Source organism: Quercus suber, unplaced genomic scaffold (assembly GCF_002906115.3).
Source record: "Quercus suber isolate HL8 unplaced genomic scaffold, Cork oak 2.0 scaffold_326, whole genome shotgun sequence".
Lineage (NCBI taxonomy): Eukaryota > Viridiplantae > Streptophyta > Magnoliopsida > Fagales > Fagaceae > Quercus > Quercus suber.
Genome location: NW_027069779.1, coordinates 71,661 through 97,664, shown reverse-complemented (window position 1 = coordinate 97,664; position 26,004 = coordinate 71,661). Strand labels below are relative to the sequence as shown.

Below are 26,004 nucleotides of genomic sequence, written 5' to 3'. Positions count from 1 at the left end.
TCAATGTAGCACATTTTGTGGTTTGTGGTGCTAAAAATAGCATTTTAGCAATTTAACACATCATTGTGAGTGCTCTTAGTAGTGATTTGTTTGTTTTGTATTCAAATTTCCCTCCCTATATTTTATACAATTATTAGTTGATGCTTGGGGGTAGTATATACGCTATACATTGGCTTAATTTCTTTAATCTAGTTCCTCTTAACCAAAAAAAAAAAGTGTGTTTGGATTCACAAAGCACTAGAGTGCATTTGACATTAGCATATTTAGTTTTATTTATTTATTTATTGTTTATTTATGAGAGTATACTAAAATATACATGTATTTAAAGTGAGTAAAAATAGAAGTTTTAAAAAATTATACATAAAAACTAAAAATTAAAAATTTTATTTTAAATAAAAATAAACTAACTTTTAGCATTTTGTCTCATCTCAAAATAAACTAGGAAAATAATGAAGACAATAGAATAGCTGAAAAAAAATTGTCTTGAGTAATCAATGGCAGGAAACGACGACGTCTCATACAACATGATACTTCATTTGTATCTCATGAATAATCACGAACTGTCCCAGTCATTCCTTCATTTCCCGCACAGGCACAGGCACAGTAAAGTAATATTCTCAGCTGACTTTTCTATCTCTCTCGCACCAAAGCAAAACATACTCCTCTCTCTCTCTCTCTCTCTCTCTCTCTGATGCAGAAAAGAGAAAAAGAGAGGGAAATGTAGCACCGTCCTCCACAAACACCACCTGTCCTCTTTCCCCCCCCCCACACACACACACACAGTCCCCAAAAACCCTAAATTGACCCAAAAAAATGGAAATCCATAAATACCCTTCTCCCTCTCCTCTGTATGTACCCACCACCTCACAGTAACAGCTCACATACACATAAATTCTAAAAATTCCTCTCCAAGAAAGAAACATATAAACCAACCAACCAACCAACAAAATCATACAAAAAAAGAAAAGAAAAACCCACAAATTTCTCTCACTTTCGCTCTCAGATTCCATTATTCATTTCTTCTCTAAACCAACAGACCTAATTGGTACGTTTCTTTACTTCTCTTTGACTCTTTTTTTTTTTTTTTTTTTTTAACATTTTTGAAAGTATACAGAAAAAAGCAGCTCTTAATAAATCAACAATCAATCAATACCTTTGCTTCACATCTTAACCTTTGGGAGATTCAATCATGTTGAAATTAGGGTTAGGGTTAGGGTTTGTACTAGTTTCGTTTCTGGCTCTGGTGCAGACCGTTCTTGGAAAATATGTTAGTGGTAATGATAAGCGGTACTTGATTGCTTTTTTGGTTGTGATAATTTCGGTAATGTTGGGGTTTTATCGCGTATTCTTCAGCAGCTTACTGCACTATATGCTTCCCAGAAAGAGAGCCAGTGAAGGAGTGGTTGTAGAAGAAGAAGACAACACCAACAACAGCAGCAACTTTAACACCATCAAGAAGTGTGAGGGCGCTTCGGCTTTCAGCAAGAACAAGAAGCTTCGAATCGCCGAGGAAGACGCCGATTCGACCAGTAACAACAACAACAACAATCACAATCACAGTAGCGGCGGCATAGTTGTAGAACAAGAACAAGAGCAAGGAGAAGAAGGAGAAGAGATTCCAATCATGGGTTTGGGCAACGCGAATTCGCAGGATATCGATGAAGATCTCCATAGCCGGCAGCTCGCTGTGTATGGCCGCGAGACGATGAGGCGGCTTTTTGCTTCGAATGTTCTCGTCTCCGGGTTGCAGGGTCTTGGTGCTGAGATAGGTATATATCTACTTTCTATGTCTTTAATTAGATTTGAGCTCTGGTTGATTTTGATTTTTTTTATTTATTGCCTTTTCATTTCTTTGTATGGTGGTGGTGAAATCTTGTGGATTTAAGTGTGAGCTAAGTTAGGAAATTTGTTAAGCTCTAATGGATATTGGTTTTGAAGATTTGGTTTTCTTGTTCTGATTTTGTGTTGTGTTAATTAGATAATGGGGAAGTGAAACCTTGTGGTTTTTTGGTGTGTGCTAGATTATGACATATGTTTTGCAGTTTTTTAATATACATTTATGTATCAGTTTTATTGGTATCGTTTGGTCATTCTTTTCTGCGTTTGTTTCTTTGCTGTTGGACATTGTTATGTTGATTAAATATTTACTCCCTGAAAAGGTTACAGTTGAGAGAATTTTATGAGCTGAAAATGATGCAAAATGAGCCTATTAATGATCTGATACAAACTCCTGCGTGCACTGGATAGTTTAGTTTAGTTTTTGATAAGTAACTGAAGTTTTAGAATAAAGATGCAACCTCATGGTCGTATATTCACTGGATTTATAATCTTTTAATTGGGTAGTCTAGTGTCTTGCTCTATCTTTAATCTTTTTAAAAGGTTGATCAATAATTTCATACCTCTTTCTTTCCATGTCTATATATATGTGATTTGATTCTCATTCTTGCTGGTGTTGGGTTTATAATCTGTAATCTTGCTGCTGATCAAATCAATGTTATCTTTGCTTCCTGTAGCAAAGAACCTCATTCTTGCTGGTGTCAAGTCTGTGACCTTGCATGATGAAGGGACAGTGGAGTTGTGGGATTTGTCCAGTAATTTCATTTTCTCAGAGAATGATGTTGGTAAGAATAGGGCAGTTGCTTCTGTCCAAAAGCTGCAAGAGCTCAACAATGCTGTGGTCGTTCAGTCTTTAACAACAAAATTGACTAAGGAACGGCTTTCTGATTTCCAGGTACTTCCATCTCCATTTCTTTGCGTTCTCTCTTGATTTAATCAACTGTTTGCTTTTCAGATTTATGCAAGTTGTCAATTTTTCATATAAGATTGAATTTTGCATAATGTTTTCTTGCTTTTTGAAACATTTCTGTCATTTTTAAAATATAATTTAAATGTACATGATTTAGGGCAGGAAATAGATGAATATGTACATACCAACCTATATCTATCCACACACATATATGTACTATCTGGCTACTAAGACAAGGAATCATATAGATTGTATCCCAAGTCAAAATGCAGTATTAGATATCATCATGATGGTAGAGAAGCTGAATTTAATTTCAGATCTCAGTTTCATTGAAGGTACCTGTGTTCCTTTTTCTGAAACTATTTGGATTTTTATGCTTAAGTCATGTTCCGTTCAGGCTTAGCTGTGTAGGCTTAAAATTGTGATTTCACCTGTAATCCAAATGTATGATTATCAAAATTGCTTTCTATGAAGTTTGATGAACATTCATTGTTATATCTTGTTAGTTTATATATGTTTGAATATATGCATGTAGACGTGCATGCATGCAGGAATGTATAGCTGGAGGAGGGGATGGGAGTTTGGATGCAATAGATTGAACATTGTTAAAATACCTATGGATGTTATTTTTCTTGCTTCATCTTCAATAGTTACTCTCCTTGTCTCTTTTGGTGTCATGTTGGTTAAATTTGTGTCATGTTGCTGGATTTTGATCAGATTTTGTCTCTATGGTTAGGGTTTGAGGCTAAGTTGTTATTAAACAGAATCTATTTTCATAGTCATTCTGGTTCTACTTGTGTTTTTAAACCTATGGGATCATACATTGCTTAAATCTTGGATATTAATGGAGTCTGAATTTCCAGATCTTTACATAGGCCTTCTGTTATAAGCTCTACTTTGGTTTTCTTTTATTGCATACAAACTAGAAACTAACTAGCCAAATTAATATATGCTTGTTATAGAAGTTTCAATTGCTAATTCAGCAATTTTCTTGGTACAATAGTGTGTAAATTTCAAGAATCTATGTCAAGTTATTTTTTATAAGTAATAAGAAAATTTTATTGATAAAAGTAGAGGCATAAGCATCCATGACGTATACGAAAGAATTCCCGAATACAACCAAAGGAAGTCAATGAAGTCCATACAAGAAGAATAAAAACAGTCTCGAATCCACCCGACCTTAAGCTTTTTTTCTTTAGAACTTTATTGGATTGGCTGCCTGTTTTCCAAAACCCATCATCTTTTCATTTTTCTTGATTCTTGTAATTTTTATTCTTGATTGTTGACCCCCGTACACTCCGTGTACTAGGGTGTCCTTTTATATATATATATCAATAAAGGTTATTACTAAAAAAAAAAAAAAAAAAAAATCCACTCTTGAATCCAGTGGACCAATCTTAAGAGATCATAGAAAGACCTCAGCTCACCTACTCAAGTAGGCATCTCAACAATCCTAAAATTCCAATGATTTCTTTAGTAAAACTGCTTTTTGCTTTCCAAAGACTCCAAACAATTGTTTCTAACAAAAATACACATCAGCCACTTTTCAAGTTTTCACCTATTTAACTCCAGTTGTTTAATTAATTTAGAATGAAAACTTGTTCAGTGTCAATAAAAAGTTTGGTCTAATGCCTCTCTTTTGGTAAGCAGTTTGATTTGGTGTCATTTTGATGTAGTATCCTTAGGAACTCAGCACTAAATTAGATTTCTTTTTTTTGATAAGTAATAAGACTTTTATTCAACAAGAAGAACGCAAACAGCCATTACAGGTGTTCATGATGGTGAACACAAAAAACAGCAAACAAAAACAACTAAAAACAGAATAAGAGAAGCAACTTAAGAGGCACTACTAAGGGTAGAAAAGAACTCCAAAGTAGAAGAACAGTTTGAAAAACCCCAACACTTAGCCCATTCAAAAAGAGTATTTCGGCTGATCGCTTGTAACTGATCAAGCGTTCTCTCCAAACTCTCAAAAGAGCGCCGGTTTCTTTCCAACCAAACAACCCACATCAAACAACCAGGAACCATATTCCATACATCGGAAGCATATTTTCCAACCAATTACTCCAACAAGACACCAAACTCACCACAGAACCTGGCATAACCCATTGAATCCCAAAGCTTGTAACATTTGCACCCACAAAGCATAAGCTACCGGACAATGAATGAGAAGATGGTCCACAGATTCCGCTGAACAGCAGCACATACAGCACCTATTCACCAAAGGGAGGCCCCGGATATTATCCAAGGTAAGGATCCGGCCATGTGCTGCGGTCCACAAGAAGAAAGCCACCCTCTTAGGCACCTTGACTTTCCAAATCCCCTTCCAAGGGAAGTAGGCAGTATCTGTACCCCTGATCTTATGATAAAAGGACCGAGTATCAAACTTACCATTCCTATTAAGACACCAATGAGGTCTATCCCACCCAAAACCTCGTGGGATCCGAGACTGAATGAGTTCTAGGAAGGAGAAGGCAGCCTCAAATTCCCTCTCATGAAAATTCCTATAAAATCTCACATTCCAACATCTACTACTTCCATCCTCTTGATGCTCCAACAAATCAGAAATATAGGCTTCCTTGTCACTAGAACACGCAAATAACTGAGGATAGAGCATTTTAAGAGTGAAATCCCCAACCCACCTATCGTGCCAAAAACGAATACGGGAACCATCACCCACCACAAAAACTAAGTGTTTGGAGAACCTCGCCCAACCGACATTAATACCACGCCAAAGGCCGCACCCGTGTGCCCTTCTACAATCTTTAGTATTCCACCCCCCTTGATCCTCGCCATATTTGTACTAAATTAGATTTCTTGATGAGATCTTGAAGAATTTTTGAATAGGGTTTGATATTTAAGGATTTAGGTGAATAAAAGATTGGATCTTGAATATGTTTTGTGACTTGGTATAAAAACAGTAAGTAGAATGCAAAATAAAGAAAGATAAGCAATAGGCAATCACACCTAGGTTTTCCTCCTAAGCAATCACACTTGTGTAGCAATCACACCCTCAAAGCTTAAAAAAAGCTGTTGGAATTTTATTAAAATCAATCTCACTATCCTTTATTAAATACATAAAGAGGGTAGGTTACCTTTTAAAACCCTATAGTTTAGGGGGTGTAACAAATTAAATGTTATAGTTTCAAAATTAACAAATTAAACCTTGAAATTCCTGAGTAACAAATTAAACCTTATAGTTTCTAAAGCTACAAATTAAAACCTAAAGTTTCTAAAAGTAACAAATTAAAACCCTGCATTGGGTTTGGAATTAATATGGGCTGAAGGTTTAATTTGTTACTTTTGAAATTATGGGTTTTAATTTGTTAACTTTTTTAAAACATAGGTTTTAATTTGGTATTTATGAAATTTCAGGGTTTAATATGTTACACCCTTAAACTATAGGGTTTAAAATGTAATTTTCCTTAAACTCTTTTATAGGCTATTGCCAATACTCCTAGAAAGACCAGGACTCCTAAATTAGCTTTTCTTAGAAAGCCTTGGATTCCTAATTTTAAATTAGGACAAAACTTATATACAGTTCCTTAGAACTTTTATACAGTTCCTTAGGTGCAATATATTATGTTCAACAATTAAATTCAAACACATGACTAGACTAAATTTAATTCAACAAGATAATATTGTTTGTGTGTGCTGTGTTAGTCAATGCTAGCAAGTGTTTGAAATTTGTTCGGGAACTTAATGTACTTCACCTTAGGAACTCTACCTAAGTTTTACCCTTTAAATAACATGTACTTAACAACTTTAGATTATTTCTTATATAAGAAATAAGAACTTTAGGTTATTGAGTCTTGGGAACTTTTCTAGTAAAACTTAATCAAAAACGAAAAGCAGCTTTCTAGACTAAAAAACTTAATACTAAGACTCAATAATAATTAAAGTAACCTATGAAAGGTGCCAAGAAAGCCCTGCATCAACTCTACACACAATTCTCTTGTTACAATATTAGGGATGTTGCTAACTAATGTAGAGTTAGCAACATCCCTAATATTGTAAGAAGAGAATGGTGTTTCATCATAACTATCTGGACACCAGAATATAGTTTTACTTGTCTTCTACTATGAACAAGTTATTTGCCACACCCCCATCCCTTCCTGAAAAAGAAATGAAAATGGGATTTGTTTGTTTAAAGCATGAAGAAGGGTATGAGATGATAGCAGCAGTGTAGGAAGCAGCACTTGGTTGTAGTTGCATTTAAGTTATGAAAGTGATGTACTTATATAAAAATAAAAGTAATGCTAGTGATGTTTTAGGGTGACCTCAATTCACTTTCAGCAGTTTCAAATATTGGTTCTTTTGTTTGTTTATTTTTAAAGTTACATAAGCTAATCTTGTTTTGTATGAAATGTTGTGTTTGCTTGCTCTCTCTCTCAAACAGGCGTGTTTGTATCCTTCTTTTTGAAATGTATATGCATGTGTTGATTCCCTGTTGGTGCAGGCTGTTGTCTTTACTGATGTCAATTTTGAGAAAGCCATTGAGTTCAATGATTACTGTCGTATTCATCAGCCTCCTATTGCATTTATCAAAACTGAAGTCAGAGGCCTTTTTGGTTCTGTGTTTTGTGACTTTGGACCTGAGTTCACTGTTGTTGACATTGATGGAGAGGAACCACACACGGGTATAATTGCATCAATCAGCAATGACAACCCTGCGTTAGTATCCTGTGTTGATGATGAAAGGCTTGAGTTCCAGGATGGGGATCTTGTTGTATTCTCTGAAGTTCACGGAATGACAGAATTGAATGACGGGAAACCAAGGAAGATTAAAAGTTCCAGGGCTTATTCATTTACTCTTGAGGAGGATACCACAAATTATGGAGCCTATGTGAAGGGTGGTATTGTCACACAGGTGAAACAGCCCAAAGTGTTGAAATTTAAGCCATTGAGAGAAGCACTAGCTGATCCTGGTGATTTTCTTCTTAGTGATTTCTCTAAGTTTGATCGCCCACCTCTTCTGCACTTGGCATTCCAAGCGCTGGATAAGTTTGTCTCTGAGTTGGGACGCTTCCCTGTTGCTGGTTCTGAAGAGGATGCTCAGAAGCTTATATCTGTTGCCAGTGGCATCAATGAGAGTTTGGGGGATGGGAGAGTGGAAGATATCAATCCAAAACTTTTGAGGCACTTTGCCTTTGGTGCAAAGGCGGTACTGAATCCCATGGCTGCAATGTTTGGTGGTATTGTGGGACAAGAGGTTGTGAAAGCATGTTCGGGGAAGTTCCATCCACTTTATCAGGTTAGTGCACATTCTTCTTTATCATGTTATGGGAGAGTTGGAATATTGATTTCTTTTTACTTTGAATGGTTGAGCTCTCTATAGTCTATATTGCCTGAAGGCGCCTCTCTATAAGGCCTCTAACCTAGGCTCCTATAAGTTTCCTTGCTTATGTTATTTGCAACAAGATCTTGACTGCTTTTGAGATGTACTTATCAAAACAAGATCTTGACTGCTTTTGTGTGATGAGAGAGTTTACATCTTACCTTGAATGCTGGTTCTCACAACTTAATTTTGTTTTACTTATTCCTGCAGTTCTTCTACTTCGACTCAGTGGAGTCACTTCCTACAGAGCCACTGGATTCAAGTGATTTCAGACCAAGAAATAGCCGTTATGATGCTCAGATTTCTGTCTTTGGGTCTAAGCTTCAGAAGAAACTGGAGGATGCTCAAGTTTTCATTGTTGGATCTGGTGCACTAGGCTGTGAATTCTTAAAAAATGTAGCCTTGATGGGAGTTTCATGTGGTGATCAGGGAAAGCTAACAATTACTGATGATGATGTAATTGAGAAGAGTAACCTCAGTAGGCAGTTCCTCTTCCGTGATTGGAACATTGGTCAGGCCAAATCCACTGTTGCTGCTTCTGCTACTGCATTAATAAACCCTCGACTAAACATTGAAGCTTTGCAGAATCGAGTTGGCCCTGAAACTGAAAATGTATTTGACGATACCTTTTGGGAGAATTTGAATGTTGTTATTAATGCTTTAGACAATGTGAATGCCAGATTGTACGTTGACCAGAGATGCTTATACTTCCAGAAGCCACTTCTTGAATCAGGAACTCTTGGTGCCAAATGCAACACTCAGATGGTCATTCCTCATCTCACAGAAAACTATGGTGCCTCGAGAGACCCACCTGAGAAACAAGCGCCTATGTGCACTGTACACTCATTTCCACACAACATTGATCACTGCTTGACTTGGGCTCGATCTGAGTTTGAGGGTTTACTTGAGAAAACACCAGCTGAAGTGAATGCATATTTGTCCAACCCGAGTGAATATAGTACTGCAATGATGAATGCAGGCGATGCTCAGGCTAGGGATAACTTGGAGCGAGTACTGGAGTGCCTTGATAAAGAAAGATGCGAGATATTCCAAGATTGCATTACCTGGGCTCGTTTGAAGTACTTTCCTTGACACTTATTCTTTACCAACCCCTTCCCCACTGTTTCCCTATCAAAAACAATTATAATGGCTTTTATTTTCTTCCTCAAGAGTTCCTGATATCATCTTTTTATTTACTCAGGTTTGAAGATTATTTTGTTAACCGTGTGAAGCAGTTGATTTATACGTTCCCTGAGGATGCTGCCACCAGTACTGGGGCTCCTTTCTGGTCAGCCCCCAAGAGATTCCCTCATCCACTGCAATTCTCATCTGCTGATCCTGGTCACCTCCATTTTGTTATGGCAGCAGCCATTCTACGTGCAGAGACATTTGGAATCCCAATTCCTGACTGGGTCAAGAATCCTAAGAAGTTGGCTGAAGCTGTTGATAAAGTGATGGTCCCAGATTTTGAGCCCAAGAAAGATGCGAAAATTGTAACCGATGAGAAGGCTACCAGTATCTCTACTGCCTCAGTAGATGATTCAGCTGTCATTGCTGATTTAATTAATAAGTTAGAGCAGTGTCGGAAGAACCTGCCATCAGGGTTCAGGATGAAACCAATTCAATTCGAGAAGGTATATCTTTCTGTGCCTATTGCCTTTATTCATTCGTTTTCTGGAACTGTTTCCATGCTTGTCTATAGTTTTAACTTTTAACTTTTAACCTTTAATTATGCTAATGTGCTTGTATGGCTTATGATTTAGTAGATAATATTTGGAAAGTTATCTTCATATGAACCTGTGGTAAGACCATAGTTGGAAAGTTACTCTTCATATGCCAATGATAAGAGTGGGCTTAAAAAACAGTAGGATGTGCCATTTTTATACATTAATAATTTCTCTACCCTTTCAAGTTCCTTTTGTAAAATTCCAGATTCTAAATATTATTTCTGCTAGAAAAAGTTTTGAATCAACTTTCTGATTTTCATAAAATATGTCCCATAAATGTGCAGGATGATGATACTAACTTCCATATGGACATGATAGCTGGCCTTGCCAATATGAGGGCACGAAATTACAGCATTCCTGAAGTTGACAAGCTGAAAGCCAAGTTTATTGCTGGAAGGATCATTCCTGCAATTGCAACAACCACTGCTATGGCCACAGGTCTTGTCTGCCTGGAGCTCTACAAGGTTTTGGATGGAGGGCACAAATTGGAGGACTATCGTAACACATTTGCTAACCTTGCACTGCCTCTGTTCTCCATGGCTGAGCCAGTTCCACCCAAGGTCATCAAGCATCAGAACTTGAGTTGGACTGTTTGGGACAGGTGGATCCTGAAAGGCAATCCTACTCTGAGGGAACTTTTGCAGTGGCTCAAGGAGAAAGGGCTGAATGCTTATAGCATTTCATGCGGAAGTTGCCTGCTCTATAACAGTATGTTCCCTCGTCACAAAGACCGAATGGACAAGAAAATGGTGGATTTGGCCAGGGAAGTGGCCAAAGTGGAATTGCCTCAATACCGTCGCCATTTGGATGTTGTTGTGGCATGCGAAGATGAAGAGGACAATGATATTGACATCCCTCAAGTATCCATTTACTACCGTTAGGTTGTCTCCAATCCTCATAGGATTGTGATTTTAGGATGAGAAAACTCTATTTTCACAGCTGTCTTTGACTTTACTGTCAAATTTAACAATTAGTACACCTCAAATGGATGGATATTTTCAAAACAGTTCACATTTTCATATATAAATTTGGAAGTAACTTTGATTCCATGTATCTTATTATTCTCTATTTGCTTGATTTAATCCTGTGATGTGTTCTAATATTACCTCGTATGTAATGTAAGCCTGCTTCCGTTTCACCAAATTACTTTTACCATAATTGATTATTTTTACTCCCACGTGTGTTTTGTGATTCTTTGTGGTAGTGTGCCTGATTTTGTTCTTGGCAGATGACGATTCTGTAAGTACTATTACCATGACAACTTCCTGGTTTGTTCTTTGCAAGGGCAATTTATAACGGGAAATAAGTGGGGTTTCCGGTTACCTAGGGTGCAAGAAATCACCAATCAATCGCTGTGACCGATTGAATCTGATGGTTTTGGTTGGTTCAATCCGGATTAAGATCCCATGAGGTATTGCACAGTGAATCTAATGGTTTTTTACTTTTTGACTTATTATTATTAATGAAGCGTAAGTTCGTCAGTTAAGTAAGTTCGTCGGTAGAGTTATACTGATGAAGCGTAAGCTCGTTAGTTGAGTTGGTCAGATGGAAGCAATCCTCAGCTTGTATGAATGTACTCTCAAAGGTGGTCACGGGTGTGGTGCCTGCCACAATGCCTTTGATGCCAAAGTCAGTATAAGAAGCTCTCTTGAAAATAAACAATGTAATTGAACAGAATGAAAGAGATCTCTTAGTGTCTATGTGTGTATGTACCTTGTACTTGGCAATGTGTGGGCTTTATTTATGCTTTCATAGCTTCTAGCTGTGGGGTAGTTATGGAGGTCTTAATACTCTTCTTGGTAACGTTTGGTGCTGTGTAATGTGGCTTTAATGTGCTTCAACGGTTCATACAGTTGGCCTTGTAACCGTTCTGGGTGTAATTGTGCTGCATTGAATGGCCTTCCTGCCTTCGTCAATGATGTGGGTATTAATTTGCTCGTCCAGGGATATCCTCGTCGGTATCATGGTCGTCGTCTTCAGTAAATGAGTTCATCAGTCCCGTCAGATGTCCCCCGATTCTGTGATCGTCGTGACTTGTAATGGCGACCGTAGAATGTGAAAAGTTTTGGGCTGTAAATAACTCCAATTCGTGTGACCATTGAGTTTCCTGCTAGTTTTCAGTTTTCTGAGCCTTTGTTTCTAAACTTCTCCCCTTCTATTCGTCAGTACCTTTTGTCTATAACTTCGTCAGTACCTTTTGTGACTTACACCCTTTTAAGTCATTTTTGACTTAGCCATTTTTGGCTTTTGTGACTTACACCCTTTTAAGGATTTTGTCATCGTCAGTCACTTACATTCGTCGAGGCGAAATCTTGTTACTTAGCCATTTTTGGCTTTTGTGACTTACACCATTTTAAGGATCTTGTCATTGTTAGTAACTTACATCCGTCGAGACGGAATCTTGTTGCTTAGCCATTTTTGGCTTTTGTGACTTACACCTTTTTAGGGATCTTGTCATCGTCGGTAACTTACATTTGTCGAGGCGGAATTTTGTTACTTAGCCATTTTTGAGACTTGTAGCTGCTCAGACCTGTTTGTTATGGAGGCATTAGCTGAATAATTCATTTATTAATTTCAATGACGAATACATTTTCTGTTACATCTATTGGTGGTATTTCTTCAAGTGCTCGATGTTCCATGGCCTCGGGAGCCTCTGTCCGTCTAGGGTTTCTAGATGATAGCTACCTTGTCTGGAGTAGTGGGTGACTCGATAAGGTCCTTCCCATGTGGGCTTACAGAACCACAGCGAGAACCTCGACAAGAGAAACCCCCTTTAGACTCACCTTCGTCACTGAATCGACGATCTGGGCGGTCCCTTTTTTGTCCTCTATGTTTGTCCTCCTTCCTTTCCTTGTTCCCTGGTTTTTCCACGTCCCTTATGGTAGCCAGTGCTTCTTCTGCGTTCATGTATTTCTGTGCTTTCAGGAGCATCTTCGCCATCGTTTTTGGAGGATTTTTTGCGAGTGAAGAAATGAACTCCCTGGATCGCATTCCCGCTTTGAAGGTCGTCAACTGCACCTTATCATCAGCTTCGTCCACCTCTAGGGTTCTCTAAGTGAAGCGTTTCACATAGGACCTCAAGGTTTCTTTCTCTCCTTGTTTGATGGTGAGTAAATGATCCGTCGGCCTCTTAGGATGTTGTCCTCCAATGAAATGATGTAAAAAGGCGCTGCTCAGCTGTTCGAAGTTATCGATGGACGATGTTGGCAACTTGGTGAACCATTCCCTCGCTGCTCCTTTGAAAGTGGTGGGGAAAGAATGGCATATTATCTTGTCAGGGGACTGTTGAAGGCCCAGTGTCGTCTTGAAGGTGTTGAGGTGGTCCTGGGGATCCTTGAGCCCGTCAAACAACTCAAGTTGTGGCAGCCGAAACTTCGAAAGTATTGGGCATCCCAGGACTGCTGCTGTGAAAGGCGAGTCTGTTGCCCTCACCATTCTGCCCACGCTCTGGTCTATCTTCTCTGTGATGGCATTTTTCAACTCGTCCATCTCCTTCCTCATCTCTTGAAGAAGTTCTGAATTCTGTTCTGCCGGAGTAATGGGTTTTCGATGGTCATTCCTTCTATGGCTATTTCCCTCGTCCTCTACGTTGTTTTTGGATCGATTCTCCTCCTGTTGAAGCCGTAGCTTCATTTCCTAATTTTGCCTAGTAAGTTCTTCAACGGCAGCCACAAGAGCTTGGACTGGCTGCGGAATCTTGATTGGAATCCATTTGAATACTGAAGTTGATGGAAGCAGCGTTTTCGAATATGAAAATGAAAACATCACGTTCCCACAAACGACGCCAAACTGATGAAGTGTAAGTTCGTCAGTCAAGTAAGTTCGTCAGTAGAGTAAGTTTGTCGATAGAGTTATACTGATGAAGCGTAAGCTCGTCAGTCGAGTTGGTCAGATGGAAGCAATCCTCAGCCTGTATGAACGAACTCTCAAAAGTGGTCACCGGTGTGGTGCCTGCCACAATGCCTCCGATGCCAAAGTCAGTATAAGAAGCTCTCTTGGGAATAAACAATGTAATTGAACAGAATAAAAGAGATCTCTTAGTGTCTATGTGTGTATGTACCTTGTACTTGGCAATGTGTGAGCTTTATATATGCTTTCATAGCTTCTAGCCGTTAGGGTAGTTATGGAGGTCTTAATGCTCCTCTTGGTAACATTTGGTGCTGTGTAATGTGGCTTTAATGTGCTCCAACAGTTCATACAGTTGGCCTTGTAATTGTTCTGGGTGTGATTGTGTTGCATTGAATGACCTTCCTGCCTTCGTCAATGACGTGGATATTAATTTGCTCATCCAGGGATATCCTCGTCAGTATCATGGTCGTTGTCTTCGGTAAATGAGTTCGTCAGTCCCGTCAATTATTATTACTTTTTAAAATTTTATTCAAGGGTGTAGGTATAAAGCTACAAAAACAACTTTCAAATCTAAACCCTTCAAAACTATTGCACCATGCAATACCAATGTGGTATTACATGGGATCTCAATATGTTCAAATCCTGTTTGGGATTAATTGGTGGTTTTTTTTTTCCCCAGCGTTTCGTTCACTATAGATGTGGTGATTTTGAAAATCAAAATCGATTTATTTATTTTTAAGTTATACCTCTCTTTCTCATATCTCATATTTAGTAACGGTGCCATTGAGATCCTCTTTCTTTCAATTATTAGTTGCACCCCTTTCTAATTGTTAGATTGACAGTTGTCCTTCCTTGATTAAATTGAACTGAATTGTTGTAGGGGTTTTCGGTATTGTGCTGTGCTTGCCATTGCTCTATTGGCATTGATAGGATTGTAAATAAGTTGAGTCGAGTATTAAAAGTTTAGGATTAATTATTAATTTTATTTCAAACACGAGTTGAGTTCAAACACATTGAATAAGATTATATGTTTAAGCTTAGTTTACTTTTTTATCGAATAATTTTGAACTTGTTTTTTTTTTTTTTTTTTTTTTTTTTTTTTTTTTCTGTATATAAAAAAACTAAGATTAAAATCTTTTAGCCCTTCACAAATCTATGCTAATAATTATAACTAAATTGTAGTTGAAACTATATTATTTGAGTTAATTAAATGGGACAATTTAAGCCCACTTGTGGTTTGGTCCAAAATTACTTTATCTACCTGTATTTTGAAAAGCATCACTTAACTCACCTGAGGTAAGGTTCATCTGTATTTTGTAACCCACCTCACCCTCTGTTGTTAGAAAAACACCTTTTAACCCCAAAACATAACATAACACGAATCAAAATATGCTCTTTGAAAATCTTTTCGCGAGAGTGACCATTCGTGTTCTTCTCTCTTGAATCTTTGTTGATTGAAGTTGTTGGGCTTGAAATTTTCAAATTTAGTGAATATCGAAGCTAGGGCTTGCAGTTTTAGCAAAGAAAAACAAGATTCTTGAAGAACATTTCTCTGGACCCACGCATAGGTTCTTAGGGTTTTTTTTTTTTTTCCTCTGCAAATTTTGTGAATTTTACATGGTTAAATTTGTGCATTTCTTTATTTATATGTAGAACTAATTAGGAAGTTTAGAAAATACTATTTTGACTGTCTCTAAATGTGTATACCTGACAATATTAAAAGTACTTTTTGATGATTATGGTCATTTGTGTACTATGGTTTGTGTGGTCCCTAGGAATTTGTTGGGAAAATGTGTTTGCATGTGCTATATGTGGTCCCTTATCTTTGTGTCGTCTCCCAAAAACAAAATAAATACTATTAAAATGCACTTTATGTATATGTCTGTTGGTCTTGTTGTCTTTATCTATTTGTTTGTATGTAAACAATCTCATTATTTTGTTTGTAGATGGATGATTTCACATTTGATTTTGTAGTTAATGTTGAGGGATGTTTTGTGCGGAACCCAGACCTATAATATGTGAGTGGGATTGTACATAGATTGTTAGAAGTTGACCCTGATAGATTAAATTACTTTGAAATACAAGATATATGTTTTGAGGTTGGGGCTCTTAGAAGCAGTAGGTATCAGTATTCAATTCCTAGAGGCGATTTAGAGCATGGATTAAGGCTCATAACTTTAGATGATGATGTGTTGTACATGTGTGCAATTCATAGGGAATGGCCAACCAACACAATTACACTCTATGTGGACATTGATTTGATGCCACTTGCTGTTGAACTTCCTGATCATCATATTCAAGGAGGCAGGTGTAGCTGCAGATGGGAGGTTAGGGATAGCTGCTATTGAAGGTGGGGGGGTAGCTGTTGTTGATGGAGGGGGAGGGGCAGTTGATGTTAAAGGAGAAGGTGTAGTTGTTGATGGAAGGGTTCCTGTAGCTGTTGATGGAGAGGTAAGGGTGGCTTATAACACTTTGGAAAGTGCTGATGGTGAAGGCATAGTGGATGAAGAAGAAGATGAAGAACATGATGAAGTGGTGCTTCAGAAGTTGAAGATTAGAGTGGTTTAGAAGTTGAAGATCAAAATGGATTAGGTGGTGTGGATTATGATTGGATATATGAAGGCTTAGAGGGGGAGGACTTTGGTGATGACATTTTTGTAGATACAACCACTATTCCACTAGAGTCAAGTAATGCACCTTATGTAGTCCCACAGTCAAGTGATACACCCTGTACAACCCTACATAATAATGAATGGATTAAGCCAGTTGGTGTGGATGATACTGAGTGGATTGATGACTTGGTAAGCATGGATGGGTTTGATGATGAGCAGGTATCTAAGCGGCTACAGTTTAATGCTAAGAGTGACATGAGAAATGTTGTATTGAAGAAGGAGATGAAGTTTGTTAATGCAAAGGTGTTTAGAGCTACTTTGAGGGAGTATGCCAAAAAAAAAAAAAAAAAAAATCCTTGTTGATATCAAATTAAAGTTGAATGAAAGGACAAAAATTTCTGTTCATTACAAGAATGAGTGTGGGTGGAGATGTTATGCATCGATGATAAGTGGAGAGTTGACATTTCAGATAAAGACATTAACTGCTGATTGTACTTGCCCTAAATCATTTAAAAACAGCCAAGCGACATCAACTAATGCTGCAAAGAAGTTCCTGGAGGATTTTGGTAAAAATCCAAATTGGGAGGTGTCTAGTGCGCTCAACCAAGTTATGTGGAATATATCTGTAAACCTAAGTGTTAACCAAGTGTATAGGTCAAAGAGGAAAGCCAAGGATTTGATTAATGGAGATGAGCAACTGCAGTATAGTTTCCTTAGAGACTATGCACAAATGATAACTACTACAGATGTTGGAAGTAAGGTTATATTACATACATAAATGAATGATGAGAATTCCCAGCCAAAATTTAAGAGGATGTATGTTAGGTACAATGCTCAGAAGGTAGGGTTTTTAGGTGGCTGTAGGTCATTTATTGGCTTGGATGGTTGTCACTTAAAGGGAAGATTTGGTGGACAATTGCTATCTGTCACTGCTAAGGATACAAATGATAACATATTTCCAGTTGTCATGGCTATTGTGGAACAGGTAAACAAGGACTCGTGGATTTGGTTTTTAGAGTTGTTTGCTAATGATATTGGGAGGCCAGAGGAGCTTCAGTTGGTCTTTATTTCTGATAGGCAGAAGGTATGAAACTGTACCTGAGTCCACACATGGTTAACATAGTTGGTTAGTTGCACTAATATTTTTTGTTTGTTTGTTTACCAGAGACTTATACTTGCAATGGAGACATTATTCCCAACTGTGGAGCATAGATATTGTGTGAAGCACATACACAACAATTTCAAAGTTAACCACAAGGGATTAGGATTGAAGGATGCACTGAGGAGATGTGCTACTACCACAATTGTTAGGGGATTTGAGAGAGGTATGCAATATATGAAAGAATTGGATGAAGAGGCATGACAGTACCTTGCAGACATTGAACCTACCCAATGGACAATGTCACACTTTACTTCTAGGGCCTTAACAGATTGTTTGGTCAATAATTTGAGTAAATCTTTTAATTCCATGATTTTGAAGTCTAGGGACAACCCTATACTGGCAATGTTGGAGTGGCTTAGAGTTAGGATTATAACTAGACTTTACACCAAAAGGAAGAGCATAAAGAGTTATGCTAGAAAGTTGTGTCCAAACATACAAGATAAGTTGAAGAAATTGAAGGTTGAGTGTAAGTCATTTAGTGCTACACTAGCTTGCAAGTTCATGTATGAGGTGGACAATCAGAGGGAGAGACGTAGTTGATTTAATAAATAGGACATGTAGTTGTAGGTTATGAGATTTAAATGGAATTCGATACAAACATAGAATAACAGCAATTTATAAGAACATTGAGGCACCAAAAGATTACACCCATCCATGCTACCTCAAGCAAACTTACATGGAGATTTACAAGGAAATGCTTCCTCCTATGCCTTGCCCTTTAGAATGGGCTATGATTGGACACATATATATATCACTACGTAGGCCACCCAAGCAAAGAAAGAGGGTTGTCGATGAACCTAGGAACCCTTACAGAGCGTCTATACAAAATAGACCAGAAATGTGAAAAATGTAAAAAGGAAGGGCATAATGCAAGAGGGTGTAAGGTTGACATCATTAGCGAGACACCATGGGAGAGGAGGTAGAAACTTCAAAAACAAAAAGCTGTAAGTTATGTACTATGTAATAAAAAAATGGTTTCATCACATACATCAGTAACATATATTTGAAAATGGTTTTGATTGTAGGCAAGTGGAGGGGTTCTCGCTATTAGGACCAGCTCTAGATCTACTTCTTAGACCACTTCACAGCCTCCTTCTCAGCTTGCTTCTCAACTACCTTCTCAACCACCTGCTTAGTCTTACAACATGAGATCTGTCATTCAGCCTTCACCATCACAACAAATAAATCAAGCTTTAGCCAAACCATCTAATAGTAGAGCAGGATGGTTCTCTTCCACTAAGCTAGAATTTCACACACTTAAGGAGACATGGGATACTAGACCAACTTCTTCACAGAATTGAGTTGAGTTGTTTAGTTCATAAATGGTGGAGCAAATAGGATTCTTTTTTAACAACTAGATTTATTTTTTCTTTTGTAGCTTCACATGCAAATAGGAGCACTGGTGGTGTGAGAACTAGAGGATAAAGTGGTGCACAAAGGCCACCAAAAATAAAGTTAGTTGGTGGAAAGAGTACACATGCCAACACTAGAAGTAAAGGCAAGGGTAGGAAACGAAGTAATGGCCTCAACACTAGTTCTTGAATGTGCAAATAATGGGGACAAGATGTTAGGCTTTTTGTAATTTTATATTAATGTTAAATTGACCAATGGTCAAAAACAGACAATTTGTTTTAGGGAATTGGTAGATACCAATATGCACCGAGAATGTGCATTTTGTAATCAGTTATAAATTGTTATGGTACAATAAACTTCGTGTTGTTACTATGGTATGGCTGTTATGGTATAATTATATGGAAGTTATTATTATGGTATGGAAATTTAAGTTGTTATTATGGTATGAACAGATTATTTTGACACACAATTGACCAACACTTCTTTTATTGACACATCAAAACATTACATTAGTAGGCAAGTGTTATTACATTGCAAATTCATTAACACCATTTCCATATCTAATTCTATTAACTAATTAACTACTTCAAGAAAACCTCAGTCTCTTCACTCCAAAGAACTCAACTGAGCCAAAACACAACAACAACATGACAATAACAAAAAAGAGCCATGACAAAATTAATGCAATCTTGCACATCCTCTCCTTCTCTTGAGCAGTCATGGATTTTTCCTTAGTTTTTACAAAGACAATACGAACCTTTCTCTCTCTCTTCTTGGCTTTGGCTTCCTCTTCTAGGGCTTTTTCTGCCATTTGCCTTGCTACATCCGCCATTTCCCAAGCTGCCCTTTCCCTGTCATTGGCAAGTTGGACAACACTCTAAAGCCTAAATATCCTTTCAAGAAACAAAGGTGTAGTTTCATTCCCACAACTACAGGTTGGGTTATCCACCCAAACAAAGAAATGACACTTTGGACCAACCTTATAACGGCTACAACCCAAGAATCTCCTTCCAAAATTATACAAACTCAAACTTGTTCTCAAAACGCACGTCTGCTCATTGCACATATGTCCACTCGAACCTAAGTAATTACCACTTGATGAAGACATAGAAAAAAATGCACATCCTGGGTAGTTCAAATTGAAAAATTGTACAAATGGACCATTTCAAACAGTAAGTAGAAATTTGAACAAAATCTGAAACCCTAAAAGAAGAACAAACACACATACCTTGTTTTTCTTTATCGAAATTGCAAGCCCTAACTTCGATATTCACTAAATTTGAAAACATCAAGCCCAGTGACTTCAATTAGCGAAGATTCGAGAGAGAAGAACACGAATGATCAATCTCGCAAAAAGATTTTCAAAGAGCCTGTTTTGATTAATGTTATGTTATGTTTTGGGTTTAAAAGGTTTTTTTCTAACGTAAAGGGTGAGGTGGGTTAAGGAATACAAATGGACTTTACCTTAGGTAGGTTAAGTGATACTTTTCAAAACACGGGTCTGCAAAGTGATTTTGGGCCAAACCACAGGTGGAATTAGTGTAATTACCCATAATTAAATAAAATGAATTCATTTATGGATTTATAAAAATTAGATTCATCAACCTTGTGTTATTAAAAATTATATAAAATATATATAATTTTTACCACGAACGAACTAGTTATATTATCAAAAAATTAGAAAGAATAATTTGATTTCATATGAACTATTTTATATTATCATAAGAGCCTTTAGTACTCTCAGAGTTGTCTTTTTCCTTTATGTTTTATCTCTATCCCATGATTCTCATCAATGTAGGAACCATCTTATTAGGAATATTATATAAAAAAAAAAAGTTCAATTATTATTGATATATAATGGCTATAGTATATGGATTATTTTTCCTCTCAATTCTCCTAACAAGTCACATACACATTGTTCTATCTCAAACAATGTATACATGGTCTGTTTAGCTTTGATCTGTTTTACCCCACTAACCAATTTGATATTAGTAGGTGGGGATGACAATGGGTTGAGTTTTGTAGATTTTCCAATCCGATCCGACCTTAGTTATAAGGGTTTGAAATTTCTTTATTGGTTTGGGGAAGGTTTGCATTCAAATTTCAAAACTTGTTAGTATTTGGGAAGGGTTTGGGTTTTACACTTAGGTAGTATCTTTATTTGTTTTTCTTTTTTAGATAATATACCAGGTTCTAAAACCCTACCTAATTATGCATTTAAATTATTAAAACACCTATATTATTAATTTTATTTACACAAATGTGGGGCCTATGAGCCTGACAGCCTCGGCCCATCACGAAACAGGCCCAAGGCCCAGGCCGAGGAGCATAGGCCATTTTTTGTTGTTGTTGTCGGGCTAAATTGGGGGAAGCCTCTTTTCCCAATCCACACCGAGGACCACCTCATCCTCGGCCTGACGAGGGGGATTTTAGGGAGAGACTAACCCCAAAGTAAGCTGTCATTCTCACATTTAATGCATTCAACTAACTCCCCCTGGCCGCATTAATGGGGAGGTAACCCCTTGGCAGGATAACGTTGATCAGAGTGAACCACTTGAGTACCGATAAGGCCTCTGATGGGACGGACGGCCAGATAAGAAGGCAAATAGATGATCAACAGATGGAAAGAGGGGATAGGAAGATGAAAACTATAAAAGAAAAGTTAGTAAAGTAAATAAGGGAGGGAAAGAAAAGGGAGAACAATAAGGCCTCCTCGGCCACAGGCCGAGGAGCATCTCCCCCCTTGAAAGAAAAACTCTTAGCATTTTTCTTCGTTACAAGAAAGTTCATGCTTGGTGATCGACGGCCAGCACCTAAACCTTTCACCCCACTCTCTATAAATGAATTGTTTGGGCTTATTGGGCTGAAAGACTCGTCACCCAGGGTCAATCCAAATTGAGTCCCTACAACAAAAATTAAGATTCTTATAAACAAAGGTCGGTGTACCTCTCTCTTCTCTTTATTTTTTTAATATTATTTTTATATAATGTTTCTCCCTCTCTTTCTTCTCAAACACTATACAATGCTAAATAAGAAAAGAATATGGAAACACATATTGGATCCTCTAGCATAGACCCAATTCTAACTCCTTACCCAACAACCACCATCCACCATCCTCTTCCAAATGAATCATATCCTTTCTTTTTAAAACTTCTTTATATCTGGGTCAAGAAATCCTTTAAACCCTCTTTGGTTCTTATTTTACCAATTAAACCCAAAGTATTCATTTTTGTCCCCACTGTTCTATTTTCATGTACCTTTTAGTCTATTTCGTTTCCAAATTTTCATGTGTTAATTAACTTAATTTCATTCTTTACACAACTTATATATATTTTGTGCTTCCATAATGGTTCACAAAATATTTTGATAATTCCTTTGTTCTAATATTTCATATTGAGCATAATAGTCTTATGTTCCACCTTCCCTATACCAAATGGTGAATCCAAAGAACTATTATTAATGAATTTGTTGTTTTCAATTAGGAAAAAAAAAAGCCTAAAAATTTGTAGTGTATTTCATTGAAGATGTTGAATTTAGACACTCATATCTTTAAAATTTTGATATTTATAGCCCTTTCATGATTTCATTAGTTGTGAAAAGTCGATTGGATTGTCCCCTGTTAAACAAAAGTATTGTAAGTGGGTTTTTCTTCTTTTTAGTTAGGAATTGTAAAGATGCAAAACAAGCTACTACTCTTTTCCTTTAACTCCACAAATTCTTCTTCCTTATCTGCTCGAGCTATTATTCAAGCATGAGATGAGCTTAGTGACTCCCTTCAAAACCAATCATTTCATCCACATCACCTCCATTACTTAAAATCTCACCTTAACTCCCAAACTTCTCTTCATGTTTCTGACCTGTAAGGCCATAAGCAAAAATTGTTCTTTCCATTATTTACTCTCCATACATATCTCTTCCAAATGAATCATATCATCTCATTCTTGGAGCACTAGCATTGGGGGTGTAAAACCCCCCAGTTGCCATTTTAGCAACTAAACCCTTAAAATCATGTTCCATTCGGGTATGTAAACCCAAAAATTTTTACATCCCAAATTCATGGGATTGTAAAGATTTTTTTTTTTAATTTTAATCTCACACTCTTTCTCTCTTCCTCTCACTTTCAGACTCCTCTCTTCTTTCTTTCCACCTCTCTTTCTCTCACGCTCTCTCCTCTCTTCCTCTCACGGTGAAGCTTCTCTCTCAAGATTGGCTTTTGGGCTTCAAATTAGTGTGGAGGCTTTGGGTGGGTGGGATTCAAATTGCCGTTGGCCAGTGGGTGGTCGTGGCTCGTCGTGGGTGGGATTCAGATTGCCGTGGGTGGCCGTGGGTGGGATTCAGATCGCCGTGGGGTAGTGGGTTGCAGTGGGGCCATTGGTGCTCATGGGTGGCCATGGTTTTGCTTGTTGTGGGCCACTACGGGTCTTGGTTTGGTGGTTATGGCATAAAATGGATCTGCTTTTATTTTTTATTTTTTTTATTTTATTTTATTTGGGTTTATGGGTATGGATTTGGTAGTGGTAGCTATTGATGGAGGTGGTGGTGGTGTTTGTTGTGACTGTGGTTATGATTATGGTGGCAATGGAGGTAGGTTGTGGGTTGTGGTGGAGGTGGCTAGTTTTGATTGCGGGTGAGTGGTGGTTGGTTATATTTGTGGTTGGGTTGTGATGATTGGTTATATTTGTAGTTGTGGGTGAAGAGAAAAAGAAAGTGGGTGGAAAGAGAGAGAAGAATACTTTTTATTATTTTATTAGATAGTTTATAATATTTTAATGGGTTGTATGTAAAAATAAAAATTGCGATGTAAGGTGTATCGTAAAGTGAGTTGGTATAATAGATAAAATATTTTTTTTTGATGGTAAAATAGCAACCAGTTCCAATCCCCGAATGCTAATGCTCTTAGACTTCTTTATATATGGGTTAAGAAATCCTTCAAATTGTCTTTGGTTCTTATTATACACTACATTTCATTAATTTATCAATTTTTTTTATTGTTTCTTTTTCTTCACATATAACAACCACCATCCACTATTTTTTATCATTCTCGTGATACGTAAAAAAGAATAAAAAACTAAATAAAAAATGAATAATACTAGTGTAACTTTACTCGGTTATTGTAGCAATAATATATTTTACGCAACTTTGCATAGTCTGATGTGAGTGAATTATGCATGGTTTTAAAAACCGAAACGGTCAAATAACTAAAAAATGGCCTGACTTTCGGTTTTTCCTAGTTCTTAACTAGTTTTCACTGGTTTTGACTATTTTTTTTTTCTCAGTTTTTACTGGACCCTTTCCAGGTCCGCTTCTAGGTTGAACCAACCAATTCGCTCTGATTTTTAAGACAGTGGAATTTTGAGTTTTGTCGGCTAAAATGTGATTATTTTTCTATCATACAAGCACTAACGAAAATGCACTGGTGTGTTTGGATGACATGATTTGGACATTTGGATTTGGATGATTAAAATTCAAAAAACTTGTTTGGGAAGTTTAAAACAGGTCAAGGATTTGGATTTGACAAATCCACCTAGGATTTTAAACCTTTAAGCCTCGTTTGGGAGAAGGGAATGGAATGGAATGGAATAGAAAGGAATTAAAAAAATCATTTTAGAATATTCTTCCATTCCCTCGTTTGGGAGTTTTAATAGAGGGAATAGAAAGCTCATTCCCTTATTTGGGAGTTTAAGTGGGAGGGAATGAAATGGGTAGGAGGGAATACTCATTCCTCTCTATTCCCTTAAAACCTCAAATTTTCATTTCCCAAAAAATTGGGAGGAATGGGAGGGAATAGAATTAGATTTAATGATTTTTTTACTAAAACTCCCAAAATATCCCTATATATTCAACTCTTTATTTTAAAATAGGGGTCTAATAGTAATATTGTCATAAAATGATTCCATTCCATTCCCTCCATATTGCTCCCAAACAAAATTACTTACATTCCATTCATTTTCATTCCTTTCCATTCCTTTATTTTAAAATATCCAATCAAGGTTACTTAATTCCATTCCATTCCCTTATGATCATTCCATTTCATTCTCTTATGAACTCTCAAACGGAGCCTTAAAATGTTTGGATTTGAAATAACTCCTAAAATCAATGGATTTGAAATCCCTTGATTTCAAATCTATTAATTTCAAATCCAAATCCAAATCCAAATCCAAGTTTCCAAATGCAATCTAGAAGTTGTTGGATTGGCATAGGACATGAAAGGGACAAAGGACGTCATCAACAGTGAAAAGCGAATGGGACGACGATTCCATTCCTCAATTGCATTTTTTTTTTTTTTTTTAAAAACTGGACTATTGACCGATTAGATGTTAACCCGGTCCATTTTAAAACCATGGGAAAAACTCCGTTGCGCATCACTTATTTGAAGAGCTACGAATAAGACTTGCTATAAGTTCCTTGTTCCTTGTCACAACAATACCAATTAAACCCCAAAGGTATGATTTTTGCCCCCACTGTTTTGTTTTCATGTACCTTCTTGTTTATTTTGATTCCAATTTTTCATGTATTAATTAACTTAATTTCGTTCTTTACACAACTTATATATGTTTTGTGCTTCCAAAATGGTTCACAAAATATTTTGGTATCCCTATCCTAGTTCTAAATTTCTAATGCCTTATAGTTATATAATGATTTCATATTGAGTATAATAGTCTTATGTTCCACCTTGCATTATACTAAAATAGTGAATCCAAAAGATCTATTATTATTGAATTTTCTGTTTCAACTTGAATAAAAATGCTATTAGCATTGTTGATTTTTCGACCTAAATTGAAGTCCTTATTTTCTTGAGCAAGTTCTTCTCCAATGTGTAATCTTTGCTTTCTAGTTTATAAAGTTGTTTGTTTTTTTATTAACAAAAAAATTGAATAAAAAAAGAGTGTAAAATATTATTTTGGTTCCTAAATTTTACAAAATGTTCTATTTTAAGTCATTCTTTCTAAGTTTGTTAGTTTATATCCTATGTGACTTAACGAATTGCTGACATAGTATTGACCTAGAACAAACCAATTTACATAAAAAATTATGAGCACATGGCATATATTGATTGGCACACGTGGATTAAAAAAAAAAATTTTGGTGATATAAAATTAGTCCTCACCCCTAAACCGAGTTATGCTGCGTCAACTCAAAATGCCTAAAACTGAAACCCCAAAACACCTAGGTCCAAGAGACATCTTATTCTCTAGTTTTTTTGGATAAAACTTTGA

General features: G+C 36.9%; 1 protein-coding gene across 3 annotated transcripts; it reads left to right on the top strand.

Moving 5' to 3' along the window:
* The first annotated feature begins 629 nt into the window (after positions 1-629).
* On the top strand, positions 630-10,858 carry LOC112040723 (ubiquitin-activating enzyme E1 1). Of its 3 annotated transcripts, none has more exons than XM_024073616.2 (7): positions 630-1,045; positions 1,357-1,769; positions 2,514-2,731; positions 7,206-8,000; positions 8,295-9,163; positions 9,286-9,718; positions 10,096-10,858. In XM_024073616.2, the coding sequence occupies exons 2-7, from the start codon at positions 1,370-1,372 to the stop codon at positions 10,690-10,692; spliced, it is 3,312 nt and encodes a 1,103-aa protein (XP_023929384.2). In that variant the 5' UTR covers positions 630-1,045; positions 1,357-1,369; the 3' UTR covers positions 10,693-10,858. The 3 variants fall into 3 exon arrangements, with proteins under 3 accessions (XP_023929384.2, XP_023929385.2, XP_023929383.2); XM_024073617.2 differs by having other exon boundaries at positions 1,354-1,769; XM_024073615.2 differs by lacking the exon at positions 630-1,045 and having other exon boundaries at positions 1,122-1,769.
* The last annotated feature ends 15,146 nt before the right edge of the window (positions 10,859-26,004 follow it).